At 36.2% G+C, this 19,334-nt stretch overlaps 1 protein-coding gene across 3 annotated transcripts in view; it reads right to left on the reverse strand.

The window, feature by feature from the left end:
* plekhg5b (pleckstrin homology domain containing, family G (with RhoGef domain) member 5b) overlaps window positions 1-18,367 on the reverse strand; it is a 215,349-nt gene extending 196,982 nt beyond the window's left edge. The window contains exon 1 of one of the 3 annotated variants that reach the window (XM_062052555.1): window positions 17,552-18,365. In XM_062052555.1, coding sequence (XP_061908539.1) covers window positions 17,552-17,633 — 82 coding nt within the window. In that variant the 5' untranslated portion in view covers window positions 17,634-18,365. Of the gene's footprint in view, window positions 1-17,551 lie in introns of all 3 variants that reach the window. The other 2 variants (XM_062052554.1, XM_062052558.1) reach the window with 2 other exon arrangements.
* Between the last annotated feature and the right edge of the window lie 967 nt (window positions 18,368-19,334).

A 19,334-nucleotide genomic window follows, 5' to 3' on the forward strand; every position in this document is an offset into this window, starting at 1 on the left:
ATGCCAGCACAGTAATGTCAGTACAGTAATGCCAGTACAGTAATGCCAGTACAGTAATGTCAGAGTAGTGAATAGCAGAGGGAGGGGAAAGAAGGGAAGGGCGGGGCGGCTGTGGCCAGCATGTCCAATTTAGGGATGAGAAATGAGAGGGTAGACATGTGGTAATCATCATCATCCTCAGCATGAGAAACAAGACAAGTACGTCACACACCTGCAGCTTCCTCCCCATGCCGCCATGTGGAAGACATCTTGTCATCATTAGCAGCTTTTTCCCATCACAACTTTGGAGGACTTGATGTTCAAACTCACAGATTCTCCTCAGGGATAAAACTCCATCAATATACACCTTCATGTTTAAAAAGGGGACATTTTTAAACATTATGTAACAGTAACACGTTTTTATCAACGCCAAACATGATCCACTTGACTTGAAAAGAACATTATTATAGCAGCTGCTAGATGAACCGCCACTTAGTGAAACTTGCTACACGTCTTAAAAAGGCTTGAGGCTCATGATGTAAAGTAAAACAGTGTTGGGGGGCTTCACATGACTGGGCACTCAAAATCATGACTTATCATTAGCTATGCTAATGTTGCTAAGTGCTAACCTCGCATGGTGTTAAAATCTCATGTTAGCATGTAGCTCAATTAGCTACGCTACTGTTTTTAATCGGGCATTGTGTTCAATTGTAATGTTAGCATGTAGCTCATATAGCTACGCTCGTGTTTTCAACCTAGCATGGTGTTAAAATGTAATGTTAGCATGAAGCTCACATAGCTATGCTAATGTTGCTAAGTGCTAACCTAGCATGGTGTTGAAATGCAATGTTAGCATGTAGCTCATATAGCTATGCTAATGTTTTTAATCGGGCATTGTGTTCAAATGTAATGTTAGCGTGTAGCTCAATATAGCTACGCTGGTGCTTTCAACCTAGCATGATGTTAAAATGTAATGTTAGCATGAAGCTCACATAGCTATGCTAATGTTGCTAACCACGCATGATGTTAAAATGTAATGTTAGCATGAAGCTCACATAGCTATGCTAATGTATCTAACCACGCATGATGTTAAAATGTAATGTTAGCATGTAGCTCATATAGCTACGCTAATATTTTTAATCTAGCATTGTGTTGAAATGTAATGTTAGCATGTAGCTCACATAGCTATGCTAATGTTGCTAACCTCGCATGATGTTAAAATTTAATGTTAGCATGGAGCTCATATAACTATGCTAATGTTTTTAATCTAGCATTGTGTTGAAATGTAATGTTAGCATGTAGCTCATATAGCTATGCTAGTGTTTCTAAACTATCATGTTAAAATGTAATGTTAGCATGAAGCTCACATAGCTATGCTAATGTTGCTAAGTGCTAACCTGGCATGGTGTTAAAATGCAATGTTAGCATGTAGCTCATATAGCTATGCTAATATTTTTAATCTAGCATGATGTTAAAATGTAATGTTAGCATGTAGCTCATATAGCTATGCTCGTGTTTTTAACCTAGCATGATGTTAAAATGTAATGTTAGCATGAAGCTCACATAGCTATGCTAATTTTGCTAACCACGCATGATGTTAAAATGTAATGTTAGCATGTAGCTCATATAACTATGCTAATGTTTTTAATCTAGCATTGTGTTAAAATGTAATGTTAGCATGTAGCTCACATAGCTATGCTAATGTTGCTAACCTCGCATGATGTTAAAATTTAATGTTAGCATGTAGCTCATATAACTATGCTGATGTTTTTAATCTAGCATTGTGTTGAAATGTAATGTTAGCATGTAGCTCATATAGCTATGCTAGTGTTTCTAAACTATCATGTTAAAATGTAATGTTAGCATGAAGCTCACATAGCTATGCTAATGTTGCTAAGTGCTAACCTGGCATGGTGTTAAAATGCAATGTTAGCATGTAGCTCATATAGCTATGCTAATATTTTTAATCTAGCATGATGTTAAAATGTAATGTTAGCATGTAGCTCATATAGCTATGCTCGTGTTTTTAACCTAGCATGATGTTAAAATGTAATGTTAGCATGTAGCTCATATAACTATGCTAATGTTTTTAATCTAGCATTGTGTTAAAATGTAATGTTAGCATGTAGCTCACATAGCTATGCTAATGTTGCTAACCTCGCATGATGTTAAAATGTAATGTTAGCATGTAGCTCATATAACTATGCTGATGTTTTTAATCTAGCATTGTGTTGAAATGTAATGTTAGCATGTAGCTCATATAGCTATGCTAGTGTTTCTAAACTATCATGTTAAAATGTAATGTTAGCATGTCGCTCATAAAGCTATGCTAATGTTGCTAAATGCTAACCTAGCATGGTGTTAAAATGTAATGTTAGCATGTAGCTCATATAGCTATGCTAATATTTTTAATCTAGCATGATGTTAAAATGTAATGTAACATGTTGCTCACAAAGCTATGCTAATGTTGCTAAGTGCTTACCTAGCATGGCGTTAAAATGCAATGCTAGCATGTAGTTCATATAGCTACACTAATATTTTTAATCTAGCATGATGTTAAAATGTAATGTTAGCATGAAGCTCACATAGCTTGCTAATGTTGCTAACCTCTCATGATGTTAAAATGTAATGTTAGCATGTAGCTCATATAGCTACGCTAATGTTTTTAATCTAGCTTTGTGTTAAAATGTAATGTTAACATGTCGCTCACAAAGCTATGCTAATGTTGCTAAGTGCTAACCTAGCATGAGTAGGTTATTGGGACCAAAAAGAGGCGGAGCTAGCCCACAATGATGTCACAGTATATATACATGATGTGTGTGTGTGTGTGTAAAGATTGTGTATTGTAGAGTGCAGCATCACTCTGCCAGTGATGAAGTCATCACAGCTGGAGGCCTTTTCTCCTATCACGACATGTCTCTTCTCATCATTCAACCATCTTACAACTCCCAAGATCTTCTTACGCACTTCTCTTTCTTTGTGTGGCTTTGATTCACCTTTTCTTTCACATGATCTTCTCCTTCAGGCCTTTGCAACCTTTCTGTCATCCAAAACTCTTGAAAATAAGTAGCATAATATACTACATGTAGTACACACTTGTGTATTACCTTGGATTTGTTTTTACTTTTAGTAAACATACTGTGTTAACTTTGCATTTTAACATCATGCTAGGTTAGCAACATTAGCAGAGCTATGTGAGCTACATGCTAACATTGCATTTTAACATCATGCTAGGTTAGCAACATTAGCATAGCTATGTGAGCTACATGCTAATATTACATTTTAACATCATGCTATGTTAGCAACATTAGCATTGCTATGTGAGCTACATGCAAACATTACATTTTTACATCATGCTAGGTTAGCAACGCTAGCATAGCTATGTGAGCTACATGCTAACATTTTAACATCATGCTAGGTTAGCAACACTAGCATAGCTATGTGAGCTACATGCTAACATTATAGTTTGACATTATGCTAGGTTAGCAACATTAGCATAGTTATGTGTACATGCTAATATTACATTTTAACACCATGCAAGGTTAGCAACACTAGCATAGCTATGTGTACATGCTAATTTTACAGTTTGACATCATGCTAGGTTAGCAACACTAGCATAGCTATATGCGCTACATGCCAACATTACATTTTAACATCATGCTATGTTAGCAACACTAGCATAACTATGTGAGCTACATGCCAACATTACATTTTAACACCATGCTAGGTTAGCAACACTAGCATAGCTATGTGTACATGCTAATATTACATTTTAACATCATGCTAGGTTAGCAACACCAGCAGGGGCGCCGCTAGGGATTTTGGGCCCCATAAAAAGAATCTTTACAGGGTCCCCTGTATTATAATCTCATCATCATTAGGGGCCTCTCTGGGCCCCCCTCCATCATGGGCCCCTAGAATCCGTCTCCTTTACCCCACCTTTTCGGTGCCCCTGAACACCAGCATAGCTATGAGCTACATGCTAATATTACATTTTAACACCACGCTAGATTAAAAACATTAGCGTAGCTATATGAGCTACACGCTAACATTACATTTTAACATCATGCGAGGTTAGCAACACTAGCATAGCTATGTGAGCTACATGCTAACATTACATTTTAACATGCGAGGTTAGCACCATTAGCATAGCTATGTGAGCTTCATGCTAACATTACATTTTAACATCATGCCAGGTTAGCACCATTAGCATAGCTATGTGTACATGCTAATATTACATTTTAACACCATGCTAGGTTAGCAACACTAGCATAGCTATGTGTACATGCTAATTTTACAGTTTGACATCATGCTAAGTTAGCAACACTAGCATAGCTATGTGCGCTACATGCCAACATTACATTTTAACATCATGCTACGTTAGCAACACTAGCATAACTATGTGAGCTACATGCCAACATTACATTTTAACATCATGCTACGTTAGCAACACTAGCATAACTATGTGCGCTACATGCCAACATTACATTTTAACGCCATGCTAGGTTAGCAACACTAGCATAGCTATGTGTACATGCTAATATTACATTTTAACATCATGCTAGGTTAGCAACACTAGCATAGCTATGTGAGCTACATGCTAATATGACATTTTAACATCATGCTAGGTTAGCAGCATTAGCATAGCTATGTATACATGCTAATATTACATTTTAACATCATGGTATGTTAACAACATTAGCATAGCTATGTGTACATGCTAATATTACGTTTTTACATCATGCTAGGTTAGCAACACTAGCATAGCTATGTGAGCTACATGCTAACATTAAATGTTTACATAATGCTATGTTAGCAACATTAGCATAGCTATGTGTACATGCTAATATTACATTTTTACATCATGCTAGGTTAGCAACACTAGCACAGCTATGTGAGCTACATGCTACCTAGAAATCTCTTACAATGTATTTAGAAGATATTAAGTTGTTTTTTTTATGCTATATTAAAATATTTGTATCCATAATAAAGATCACATAATTGTATTTGACTAATAGATCTTCAATGATTGCTTGGTGTTAATCAGTTAATTAGCCCACATGTGTTGGCAGTCATTAAGGTTGGAATTGGGGGTTAAATCACCAAAAATGATACGCGGGCGCGGCCACCGCTGCTGCTCACCGCTCCCCTCGCCTCCCAGGGGGTGGAACAAGGGTATGGGAGGGTAATTTCTGTGTGTGACTATCAGTGGTACTTTAACTTGACTTGAATGAGCATGGAGAAGTGTGACCTTTAAGGCAAGTTCTGTCCTGAACAGTTTTTGAGTCTGGAAGACTTTAAGGAGTTCCAGGCCAGCGGACTCTTAAAAGTCTCCGCTCTAATCTGCAGCCAGATGTCTGCTCTGCTCTGCGTCCAAACACCAACATCCCAGAAGCCTGGGAGTTCCGGGACGTCGGCCATCATCAGAACACACGGCATGTCCAAATAGTCTGTTCCAGGGTCAAACTGTGGCCAGCATTTTTAAAAAATGCCTATCATTCAAAATCCTGATGTAAGACCAGAACACGTCTATTTTTGAATGCATTCTAATTAGTAACTAAACCTTATAAGTCAGCTAACAATGAAGTTTGTTTAATTTCCATTCATTTAAAGTACAAAACCCCAAAAGCAGTGAAGTTTTCACATTGTGTAAATAAGAAATAAAAACAAAATACAATCATTTGCAAATCCTTTTCAACTTATATTCAATTGAATAGACTGCAACGACAAGATAGTTAACATGCAAACTGGTAAACTTGGTTATTTTTTGCAAGTATTAGCTCCTTTGGAATTTGATGCCTGCATAATGTTTCCAAAAAGCTGGCACGAGTGGCAAAAAAGACTGAGAAAGTTGAGGAATGCTCATCAAACACTTATTTGGAACATCCCACAGGTGAACGGGCTAATTGGGAACAGGTGGGTGCCATGATTGGGTATAAAAGCAGCTTCTATGAAATGCTCAGGGGCGAGGGTCACCACTTTGTCAACAAATTGTTTAAGAACAACATTTCTCAACCAGATATTGCAAGGAATTTAGGGATTTCACCATCTACGCTCCGTAATATCATCAAAAGGTTCAAAGAATCTGGAGAAATCACTGCACTTAAATGGCTAAGCCTGTGACCTTCCATCCCTCAGGCTGTACTGCATGAAAAAGCGACATCAGCGTGTAAAGGATATCACCACATGGGCTCAGGGAACACTTCAGAAACCCACTGTCAGTAACTACAGTTGGTCGCTACATCTGTAAGTGCGAGTTAAAACTCTACTATGCAAAGTGACAACCGTTTATCAACAACACCCAGAAACGCAATCGGCTTCGCTGGGCCTGAGCTCATCTAAGATGGACTGATGCAAAGTGGTAAAAGTGTTCTGTGGTCTGACGAGTCCACATTTCAAATTGTTCTTTTGGAAACTGTGGACGTCGTGTCCTCCGGACCAAAGAGGAAAAGAACCATCCGGATTGTTCTAGGCGCAAAGTGTAAAAGCCAGCATGTGTGATGGTATGGGGGTGTATTAGTGATCTGTAAAGGCACTATTAATGCTGAAAGGTACATACAGCTTTTGGAGCAAACATATGTTGCCATTCACGGACGCCCCTGCTTATTTCAGCAAGACAATGCCAAGCCACGTGTTACATCAGCGTGGCTTCATAGTAAAAGAGTGCGGGTACTAGACTGGCCTGCCTGTAGTCCAGACCTGTCTCCCACTGAAAATGTGTGGCGCATTATGAAGCCTAAAATAGCACAATGCATCTCACCTGGATAGTAGAAGGCTGTGGTCATACACCGAGAAGTTGGTCAACTTTGACATCCAACTTATACTACGCGAAAAGACATTTGTTTGCTGCACCTTTTTTTCTTTAACCCTACGCGAGGATTATGAGTATTTCCTTCACCTAAACGGGAAGATGCGACTATCCCATGAGGTGGCATCCCAGTGAACGCAGAAGTTGTACAGTAAGTGATTGTTTTGTTATGTTCGTCGACTCTCATGTAGGCTGCATGATTAATAATTGTTGTTGAATGAGAGAGAGAGAGAGAGAGAGCTAGAGAGCTAGAGAGATAGAGAGCTAGAGAGCTAGATAGATAGAGAGCTAGAGAGAGCTAGATAGAGAGCTAGAGAGAGAGAGAGAGAGCTAGAGAGATAGATAGAGAGATAGAGAGAGAGAGCTAGAGAGAGAGAGAGAGAGCTAGAGAGAGAGAGAGATAGAGAGAGAGAGAGTTAGAGAGAGATAGAGAGAGAGAGATAGAGAGGGAGCTAGAGAGAGAGAGATAGAGAGAGCTAGAGAGAGAGAGAGAGAGACAGAGAGAGAGAGAGAGAGAGAGAGAGAGAGTTAGAAAGAGAGATAGAGAGAGAGAGGGAGCTAGAGAGAGAGATATAGATAGAGAGCTAGAGAGAGCTAGAGAGAGAGAGAGATAGATAAGAGAGCTAGAGAGATAGATAGATAGAGAGCTAGAGAGCTAGAGAGAGAGAGAGAGAGAGATAGAGAGAGCTAGAGAGCTAGAGAGAGAGAGAGAGAGAGAGAGTTAGAGAGAGATAGAGAGATAGAAAGAGATAGAGAGAGGGAGCTAGAGAGAGAGAGATAGAAAGGGAGATAGAGATAGGGAGAGAGAGGGAGCTAGAGAGAGAGAGATAGAGAGGGAGCTAGAGAGAGAAAGAGAGAGAGAGAGAGAGAGAGCTAGAGAGAGACAGAGAGAGAGCGAGAGAGAGAGTTAGAAAGAGATAGAGAGAGAGAGGGAGCTAGAGAGAGAGATATAGATAGAGAGCTAGAGAGCTAGATAGAGAGCTAGAGAGAGAGAGAGAGAGAGAGAGAGAGAGCTAGAGAGATAGAGAGCTAGAGAGATAGATAGAGAGAGCTAGAGAACCAAATTATAAGAAAACAAAAAGAAAACTATCTGACACATTGGAAAGAATCAACCCAAAACCAGAGCAAATTGGAATGCTATTTGGCCCTACACAGAGAATACACATTGGCAGAATACCTGAGCACTGTGACCGATCCAAAACTAAGGAGATCCTTGACTATGTACAGACTCAGTGAGCACAGCCTAGCCATCGAGAAAGGCCGCCATAGGCAGACCTGGCTCCCAAGAGAAGACAGACTGTGCAACCAATGCACACAGGGTGCGGTAGAAACTGAACTGCACTTCCTAACAACCTGCCCACTGTACCAAGACATCAGAGACATATACTTCCCACAAATGGCAAATACCCAAAGAGAGTTTGAAAACATGACAATTAACGACAAACTCCCATACCTACTGGGGGAAGTAAAGCAATGTGCAAACACAGCAGCAAGATTCGTGAGCCGTTGCGACAAGAAAAGGACATCCAATGGAATACAACCACCATAAAGACTATTCCTGCACTATTTGTACTATACGGACATCTGTACATAGATCTACCCACAAACAGAGCATATACGTTCAAATACACTTGGAAAACTGCTGCTATTTTTAAGCCATCTTTACTTGAATGTATACATATATGCATCTTTATTTAAACGTTTTGCACAACTCTATAGTTTATCTTATTTTATTACTATAATGTTATATTTTAATTAGTCTTAACATTTTTAAAGTTGCAATGTGACACAGCTCTGTTCACACAGCTCTTTAGTATAGTAGACCTATATTTTAATTGTACATAGTTTTAATTTCAATTTCAATAGGTGCTTAAGTTTGATACATTTTAATTGTTTTGATCCTTACTTGAATGTATACATATGCATCTTTATTTAAATGTTTTGCACAACTCTATAGTTTACCTTATTTTATTACTTTTTATTATTATAATCTTATATTTTAAATTAGTCTTAACATTTTTTTAAAGCTGTAATGTGACACAGCTCTGTTCACACACATCTTTAGTATAGTAGACCTATATTTTAATTGTACATACTTTTAATTTCAATAGGTGCTTAAGTTTGATACATTTTAATTGTTTTGATTGATTGTTTTAATGCTGGCTTTGGCAATGTAAACGTTTGTTTCCCATGTCAATAAAGCCCCTTTGAATTGAATTGAAATTGAGAGAGAGCTAGAGAGCTAGATAGATAGAGAGCTAGAGAGCTAGATAGAGCTAGAGAGAGAGAGAGAGAGAGAGTTTGATACATTTTAATTGTTTTGATTGATTGTTTTAATGCTGGCTTTGGCAATGTAAACGTTTGTTTCCCATGTCAATAAAGCCCCTTTGAATTTGAATTTGAATTTGAATTTGAGAGAGAGAGAGAGCTAGAGAGCTAGAGAGATAGATAGAGAGAGAGAGCTAGAGAGAGAGAGCTAGAGAGAGAGAGAGAGCTAGAGAGAGAGAGTTAGAGAGAGATAGAGATAGAAAGAGAGATAGAGAGAGAGGGAGCTAGAGAGAGAGAGATAGAGAGGGAGCTAGAGAGAGAGAGAGATAGAGAGAGAGAGAAATAGAGAGATAGAGGGAGCTAGAGAGAGAGAGAGAGAGAGTTAGAGAGAGATAGAGAGAAAGAGAGAGATAGAGAGAGAGAGAGTTAGAAAGAGAGATAGAGAGAGAGGGAGCTAGAGAGAGATATATAGAGAGCTAGAGAGCTAGATAGAGAGCTAGAGAGAGAGAGAGAGAGAGAGAGAGAGCTAGAGAGATAGAGAGAGCTAGAGAGCTAGAGAGAGAGAGAGAGAGATAGAGGGAGCTAGAGAGAGAGGGAGAGGGAGCTAGAGAGAGAGGGATAGAGAGAGCTAGAGAGAGAGAGAGAGCTAGAGAGATAGAGAGAGCTAGAGAGCTAGAGAGAGAGAGAGAGAGATAGAGGGAGCTAGAGAGAGAGGGAGAGGGAGCTAGAGAGAGAGGGATAGAGAGAGCTAGAGAGAGAGAGAGAGAGAAAGAGAGAGATAGAGAGATAGAGAGAGAGTTAGAAAGAGAGAGGGAGCTAGAGAGAGAGAGATAGAGAGAGAGAGATAGAGAGAGAGAGGGAGCTAGAGAGCTAGAGAGAGAGAGAGAGAGAGAGGGAGCTAGAGAGAGAGAGAGAGAGATAGAGATAGAGAGGGAGCTAGAGAGAGAGAGATAGAGAGAGAGAGGGACAGAGCTAGAGAGAGAGAGATAGAGAGAAAGAGAGAGATAGAGAGAGAGAGAGTTAGAAAGAGAGGGATAGAGAGAGAGATAGAGAGAGAGAGAGATAGAGAGAGAGAGGGAGCGGGAGCTATAGAGAGAGAGAGAGGGATAGAGAGAGAGAGAGAGAGATAGAGATAGAGAGAGAGTTAGAGAGAGAGAGAGAGAGAGAGAACGAGAGAGAGAGAGAGAAAGAGAGAGAGGGAGCTAGAGAGAGAGATAGAGAGAGAGAGAGGGAGCTAGAGAGATAGATAGAGAGATAGAGATAGAGAGAGGGAGCTAGAGAGATAGAGAGAGAGAGATAAAGAGAGAGAGAGAGGGAGCTAGAGAGATAGAGAGAGAGATAGAGAGGGAGCTAGAGAGAGAGATAGAGAGATAGAGATAGAGAGAGGGAGCTAGAGAGATAGAGAGATAGAGATAGAGAGAGAGGGAGCTAGAGAGATAGAGAGAGAGATAGAGAGCGATAGATAGAGATAGAGAGCGATAGATAGAAAGAGAGATAGAGAGAGATAGAGATATAGAGAGATAGAGAGAGAGATAGAGAGCGATAGATAGAAAGAGAGATAGAAAGAGATAGAGAGATAGTACTTTATTGATTCCTTCAGGAAAGTTCCCTTAGGAAAATTAAAAATTCCAGCAGCAGTGTACAGAATTGAGTAATAAGTAAATAATAAATAATGGGGGTATATTAGGGGTGTGACGCTACACAAACATGTGGGTTCGGTACGTACCTCGGTTTAGAGGTCACGGTTAGGTTCATTTTCGGTACAGAAAGAAAACAACAAAATATAAATGTTTTGGTTATTTATTTACCACATTTGTAAACAATGGCTTTATCCTTTTAACAATGGGAACACTATAATAATTCTGCCCACGTTAATCAACATTAAACTGCCTCAAGTTGTTGCTCAGATGAAATAAAAGGACAACACTTTTCTTCTACATATAAAAAGTGCAACATTAAACAGTTTCAAGTCAACTCATCATGCTTCATTTATTACAGCATTTGTTTTTATTATGTAAATGTTATATTGTTATCAACATGTGATAGCAGGGACGCTGCCATTCAAAACTAGGCTGCTGCATTACCAATAATTAATGTAACTATAGCTGAAAAAAATAGTACAATAGCAATAGGAGAGACTATTCATCCCTGGACACCATGGAGTTCATGTAGGCTTAATGATGCACTTACATTATTATATCAACTATCAGAGAGAGAAACTCTTCATTTAACATGATGTCCTTTTTTGCTGCTTCAACACAGCTCAATCAACACAGAAAAAGGTAAAGGGAAATAACCGACAAGACAGGGCTTTGCTGTCCGTAACGCACGCACGCACCAAAAAAGAGCAGTTCCCTTTTAACTGGTGACTTTTGAAGTCTCTTTAAAAGCTGAACTAATATCTAAAAACAATAAAAGTCTTAAAATGCTGTTACGCAAAGGTTAGTAACCTCACTGTTTTGTCATAAACACCAAAAAAAATAAAAAAATAAATAAATAAAAAAGGTGAATCGCTGGTAATAAGAACGACTAAATATTAAGGGCGCGCAAAAAAAATCTATTCACATCCAAATTGCGATTCTCCTTCATCCCGATCGCATGATGAATAATTGTTGTTGAAGGGAAAAGCGAAGATGTAGAAATTAATACACCACTTTATGCTTAAAATGAGCAAAACACGTACATATTAAGTCACTACAAACGTGCCTGTTATTACATAACATATATACTTAAAGCATGTATATAAAACTGAGGTTTTTGGACTTTTTTTTTTAGAGCGTTCTATAGGCGGAATAGAGCGACTCCCATCAGCTTCGTTGTTAGCTGACTTTTGCTAGCGTTTATTTACGATGTAAACAAAGAAAAACATACTTTGTGTTCTTGTCTGATGATTCCAAAAAAGTGCAGTTTCCTTTAACTGGGGACTTTTTTTAAGCTGAACTAAGCTCACATACGTAAAAACAATAAAAGTCTTAAAATGCTGCGACGCAAAGGTTTTTAAACGAGCAAAACACGTACATATTAAGTCACTACAAACGTGCCTGTTACTACATAACATATATACTTAAAGCATGTATATAAAACTGAGGTTTTTGGACTTTTTTTTTTTTTTTTTAAGAGTGTTCTATAGGCGGAATAGAGCGACTCCCATCAGCTTCATTGTTAGCTGACTTTTGCTAGGGTTTATTTACGATGTAGAATGCATAAACAAAGAAAAACGTAGTTTGTGTTCTTGTCTGATGATTCCAAAAAAGTGCAGTTCCCCTTTAACTGCTGATTTTTTTAAGTCTCTTTAAAAGCTGAACCAAGCTCACATACGTAAAAAACAATAAAAGTCTTAAAATGCTGCGACGCAAAGGTTTTTAAATGAGCAAAACACGTACATATTAAGTCATTAAGAACGTGCCTGTTACTACATAACATATATACTTAAAGCGTGTGTATATAAAACTGAGGTTTTTGGACTTTTTTTTTTAGAGTGTTCTATAGGCGGAATAGAGCGACTCCCATCAGCTTCATTGTTAGCTGACTTTTGCTAGAGTTTATTTACGATGTAGAATGCATAAACAAAGAAAAACGTACTTTGCGTTCTTGTCTGATGATTCCAAAAAAGTGCAGTTCCCCTTTAACTGCTGACTTTTTTAAGTCTCTTTAAAAGCTGAACCAAGCTCACATACGTAAAAAACAATAAAAGTCTTAAAATGCTGCGACGCAAAGGTTTTTAAATGAGCAAAACACATACATATTAAGTCATTATGAACGTGCCTGTTACTACATAACATATATACTTAAAGCATGTATATAAAACAGGTTTTTGGACTTTTTTAGAGCATTTTATAGGCGGAATAGAGCGACTCCCATCAGCTTCATTGTTAGCTGACTTTTGCTAGCGTTTATTTACGATGTAAACAAAGAAAAACGTACTTTGCGTTCTTGTCTGATGATTCCAAAAAAGTGCAGTTCCCCTTTAACTGCTGACTTTTTTAAGTCTCTTTAAAAGCTGAACTAAGCTCACATACGTAAAAAACAATAAAAGTCTTAAAATGCTGCGACGCAAAGGTTTTTAAACGAACAAAACACGTACATATTAAGTCATTAAGAACGTGCCTGTTACTACATAACATATATACTTAAAGCATGTGTATACAAAACAAAGGTTTTTGTATACTTTTTAAAGAGCGTCACATCCAAATTGCGATTCTCCTTTATTTCGATTGTAAATCGGGTCCTAATTTTCAAAAATCGGGAATCAAAAAAATAAAAATATTAATCGTTTTAGGCCCTCTCCATGCAACCAGAAGTTGCTGTAACTTATTCTGAAAAAGGTTAATTATAACACGGTTTGAATCCACAATTGATTGTGAATCGAATCGTCACCCCAGGAATCAGACTTAGATCCACTTGTTCACTGCCCAAAGATTCACACTCCTTTTATTAAATATGGTAGCACATTTAGGTTTTTACTGTTGAATGTACTTCTCAGAGAAGTATGATCACATAAGCTCTTTGATCACGTGGTCTTTGATATTCTTAACTGCTAAAGTAAAATAAAGTTATATTATGAAGTTATATTATATAAATACAGTATTATACAGCATTATTCACATGTGAATAATATAAATACAGTCTATTATACAGCATTATTCACATGTGAATAACATAAATACAGTCTATTATACAGCATTACTCACATGTGAATAACATAAATACAGTCTATTATACAGCATTATTCACATGTGAATAACATAAATACAGTCTATTATACAGCATTATTCACATGTCAATAATATAAATACAGTCTATTATACAGCATTATTCACATGTGAATAATATAAATACAGTCTATTATACAGCATTATTCACATGTGAATAATATAAATACAGTCTATTATACAGCATTATTCACATGTCAATAATATAAATACAGTCTATTATACAGCATTATTCACATGTGAATAATATAAATACAGTCTATTATACAGCATCATTCACATGTGAATAATATAAATACAGTCTATTATACAGCATTATTCACATGTGAATAACATAAATACAGTCTATTATACAGCATTACTCACATGTGAATAACATAAATACAGTCTATTATACAGCATTATTCACATGTGAATAACATAAATACAGTCTATTATACAGCATTATTCACATGTGAATAATATAAATACAGTCTATTATACAGCATTATTCACATGTGAATAATATAAATACAGTCTATTATACAGCATTATTCACATGTCAATAATATAAATACAGTCTATTATACAGCATTATTCACATGTAAATAATATAAATACAGTCTATTATACAGCATCATTCACATGTGAATAATATAAATACAGTCTATTATACAGCATTATCCACATGTCAATAATATAAATACAGTCTATTATACAGCATTATTCACATGTGAATAATATAAATACAGTCTATTATACAGCATCATTCACATGTGAATAATATAAATACATTTTCCATGTGGCCCCCGATCTAAAATGAGTTGGACACCCCTGAGTTACAAACAGAAGTATGATCATATAAGCTCTTTGATCACATGGTCTTTGATGCTTTGATATTCTTAACGGTGCCGCTCACACCGGTGAATGAATGTTGAATGAATGATAGGTGGTGGTGGGAGGGGCCGTAGGCGCAAACTGGCAGCCACGCTTCCGTCAGTCTACCCCAGGGCAGCTGTGGCTACGAAAGTAGCTTACCACCACCAGGTGTGAATGAATGATGGGTTTTTAACATGTAAAGCGACTTTGGGTACTTAGAAAAGCGCTATATAAATCCCAGGTATTATTATTATTATTAACTGCCAAAGTAAAATAAAAAAAGTTATATTATGTTGAAATTGTACGACTTTTTGACGTTCTACTGTCCTAGTAGCATAGTGTTTATATTATGTGTGCTAATAGAATAGAAAGTACTTTATTGATCCCGGGGGGGAATTCAGCACCACAGTTCGCTCACAATAAACAAAAAAACACTATTATACAGCATGATTTACATGTGAATAATATAAATACAGTCTATTATACAGCATGATTTACATGTGAATAATATAAATACAGTCTATTATACAGCATTATTCACATGTGAATAATATAAATACAGTCTATTATACAGCATTATTCACATGTGAATAATATAAATACAGTATATTATACAGCAGTATTCACATGTGAATAATACAAATACAGTCTAGTATACTGTATACTAGACTGTATTTGTATTATTCACACGTGAATAATGCTGTATAATAGACTGTATTTATGTTATTCACATGTGAATAATGCTGTCTAGTAGACTGTATTTATATCCTTCACATGTGAATAATGCTGTATAAGACTGTATTTATATTATTCACATGTGAATAATGCTGTATAATAGACTATTTATATTATTCACATGTGAATAATGCTGTATAATAGACTGTATTTATATTATTCACATGAGAATCATGCTGTATAATAGACTGTATTTATATTATTCACATGTGAATAATGCTCTATAATAGACTATATTACTCACATGTGAATAATGCTGTATAATAGACTGTATTTATATTATCCACATGTGAATAATGTTGTATTACATATATTCATCATTACATGCAAATAACGCTGTATTACAGCATTATTCACATGTGAATAACATAAGTACAGTCTATTATACAGCATTATTCACATAAAACATGTGAATAATGCTGTATAATAGACTGTATTTATATTATTCACATGTGAATAATGCTGTATAAAAGACGTATTTGTATTATTCACATGTGAATAATGCTGTATACTAGAATGTATTTATATTATTCACATGTGAATAATGCTGTATAGTAGACTGTATTTATATTGTTCACATGTGAATAATGCTGTATAATAGACTGTATTTATATTATTCACATGTGAATAATGCTGTATAATTAGACTGTATTTATATTATTCACATGTGAATAATGCTGTATAATAGAATATATTACTCACATGTGAATAATGCTGTGTAATAGACTGTATTTATATTATTCACATGTGAATAATGCTGTATAATGGACTGTATTTATATTATTCACATGTGAATGTTGTATTACGTATATTCATCATTACATGCAAATAACGCTGTATTACAGCATTATTCACATGTGAATAACATAAGTACATTCTATCATACAGCATTATTCACATAAAACATGTGAATAATTCTGTATAATAGACTATTTATATTATTCCCATGTGAATAATGTTGTATTACAAATATTCATCATTACATGCGAATAACGCTGTATTACAGCATTATTCACATGTGAATAACATAAGTACAGTCTATTATACAGCATTATTCACATGTGAATAATATGAATGCAGTCTATTAGACAGCATTATTCACATGTGAATAATATAAATACAGTCTATTATACAGCATTATTCACACGTTAATAATATAAATACAGTATTATTCACATGTGAATAATATAAATGCAGTCTATTAGACAGCATTATTCACATGTGAATAACATAAGTACAGTCTATTATACAGCATTATTCACATGTGAATAATATAAATGCAGTCTATTAGACAGCATTATTCACATGTGAATAACATAAGTACAGTCTATTATACAGCATTATTCACATGTGAATAATATAAATGCAGTCTATTAGACAGCATTATTCACATGTGAATAACATAAGTACAGTCTATTATACAGCATTATTCACATGTGAATAATATAAATGCCGTCTATTAGACAGCATTATTCACATGTGAATAATATAAATGCAGTCTATTAGACAGCATAATTCACATGTGAATAATATAAATGCAGTCTATTATACAGCATTATTCACATGTTAATAATTAAAATACAATATTATACAGCATTATTCACATGTGAATGATATAAATACAGTTTCCATGTGGCCCCCGATCTAAAATGAGTTTGACACCCCAGAGTTAGAAACTGAGAAGTATGATCACATGGTCTTTGATCAATCAATCAATCAATGTTTATTTATATAGCCCTAAATCACAAGTGTCTCAAAGGGCTGATGCTTTGATATTCTTCTTTGATATTCTTTTAACTGCAGAGGTAAAAAAAAAAAAAAAAAAAAAGTGTTATTTTCTAATTTTGTCTTTAGAGACGTGTGGACATGCTACTGTCCACGACTGCTAATCAGCACAAATAAAGTATGAAATGATGCTAAGCTAACGTTTATATTAAGTGTGCTAAGGGAAGGATCACGTGACTAAGACCCAAAAACCACCACACCGGCCTCCAATTGCGATGATTAATTGCCTGCTTGATTGCAGTGCAGAAGCTCGTTGGAAAAACACGACATTTAAGCCACGCTAGCGGTGACAAACCCGCACTTTTAAGCAAAGCTAGCAGCCAAACCCACAACAGAACCTCGTTGACAAAACAGCACATTTAAGCCGAGCTAACAGCAATGAGAGAAAAAAAAAAGGGCGACTTACGGATTCGCAGCTTGAGTCCCAGCCAGCTCCGAGGCGGCGACTTGTGAAGCGCGGAGTTCTTGGTCCACTTGTTGGGCACCATGGAGGCATGCGGCGCTTCTTCCTCCGGCCGGGGACGGTGAGAAGACCGCAGCTAGAAGCCGGTAAATCCCCCCCCCCCCCTCTCTCTCTCTCCCGCAGGTTAGCGTGCCAGTCCGCTCCGACGCTAATTGCTAATTCGCTTAGCAGTCCTTAGTCCTGTCCGCGGACGTCCTCCATTGTCCCAAAAAAAAAAAAAAAAAAATCACAAGTCTCACTTTTTGAAGCAAAACTCCACAAAAAGTCCAACTTTTTTTTTAAACCCCTTTGATGATGCGTTTAAGGAAAATCCGAAATAACGACCCGAGTGCTGTTTTGTTTGGTCAAATCCGTCAGCAGCCTGAGATAAAATATATATTTTAAACAAAAGTGCTGCTTTTTAAATATATATTAAAGAAAAGTGCTGCTTTTTAAATAGATATTAAATAAAAAGTGCTGCTTTTTATGAAATGTTCCCTCCGAACGAGCAAGCTGCTTCCATTCATTCCCTGCGAGGCTGCACTGATGGCGGGCCGTTCGCGAACGATCCGCTTTTTCAAAACCGGCTCTTTGAACCTTCTTTGAAGTTAAAAGAGCCGTTTTTCCCCCTCCTTTGTCTTTGTTTCTGCTACCCAAAAAAAACCCACACGTGATTGGTCCAAAAGTGTGGTGCCGTATGTGTCGTCACTTTTATTTTTCTTCCACCTATTGTGGGCTACTTTTAGGTGTTAGCGCCACCTGCTGACACGGAGTGATTATGCTCCATTTCAGGGCTGTCAAACTCCTTGACATTGAGGGCCAAATAATTAATGAATTTGATTATTTTACATGTAGTGTAAAAACAACAAAAATGTGTGTATTTTACCACTTTTTTACGCTAACAAATGACAGCTTAGTTGCCAAACTTTTACTGTAAAATAGACGTTTATTTTTTATTTTTTACAACATATTACATAAATATAAAAAACAGTACCACTGTTTAATTTTATTTTGGCAACTCATCTACCAGTTTTTTTTTACCAAAATGAAATGTGGATTGCATTTACAGTAATACAGGTTTAAAAAAAAAAATTAAAAAAAATAAAAAAAAACCTGACAGGCCAGTCGACAGAATTTTACTGTATTTTTTTTTTTTAACATTGGTCGTTTTTACGCAAAAATATGGCAACTTAATTGCCAGACTTTTACTGTAAAATAGATGTTTTTTTGTTTGTTTTTTACAACATATTACTGTAAATAGAAAAACAGTAACATGGTTTAATTTTATTTTGGCAACCCCGCTGCCAGTTTTTTTTTTTTACCATAATAAAATGTGGTACTGTTATTCCATTTACAGTATTACACTGTAAAATCTTCAACCGAGGATTTTACGGTTAAAAAAATAAATAAATAAAAATTAAATAAAAAAACCTGACAGCTTGGTCGGCAGAATTTTACTGTATAAAAAAAAAACATTGGTCGTTTTTACCACTGTTTTTGCAGAAAAAACTGGCAGCATAGTTGCCAGACTTTTACTGTAAAATAAATGTTTTTTTTTTGTTTTTTTACAACATATTACTGTAAATAGAAAAACAATACCACTGCTTAGTTTTATTTTGGCAAATAATAAAATGTGGTACTGTTATTCCATTTCCAGTAATACACTGTAAAATCATCAACCGTGGATTTTACGGTAAAAACAACCTGACGGCTCAGTCAACATAATTTTACTGTAAAAAAAACAAAC

This window comes from Entelurus aequoreus, linkage group LG07, assembly GCF_033978785.1.
Source record: "Entelurus aequoreus isolate RoL-2023_Sb linkage group LG07, RoL_Eaeq_v1.1, whole genome shotgun sequence".
NCBI lineage: Eukaryota > Metazoa > Chordata > Actinopteri > Syngnathiformes > Syngnathidae > Entelurus > Entelurus aequoreus.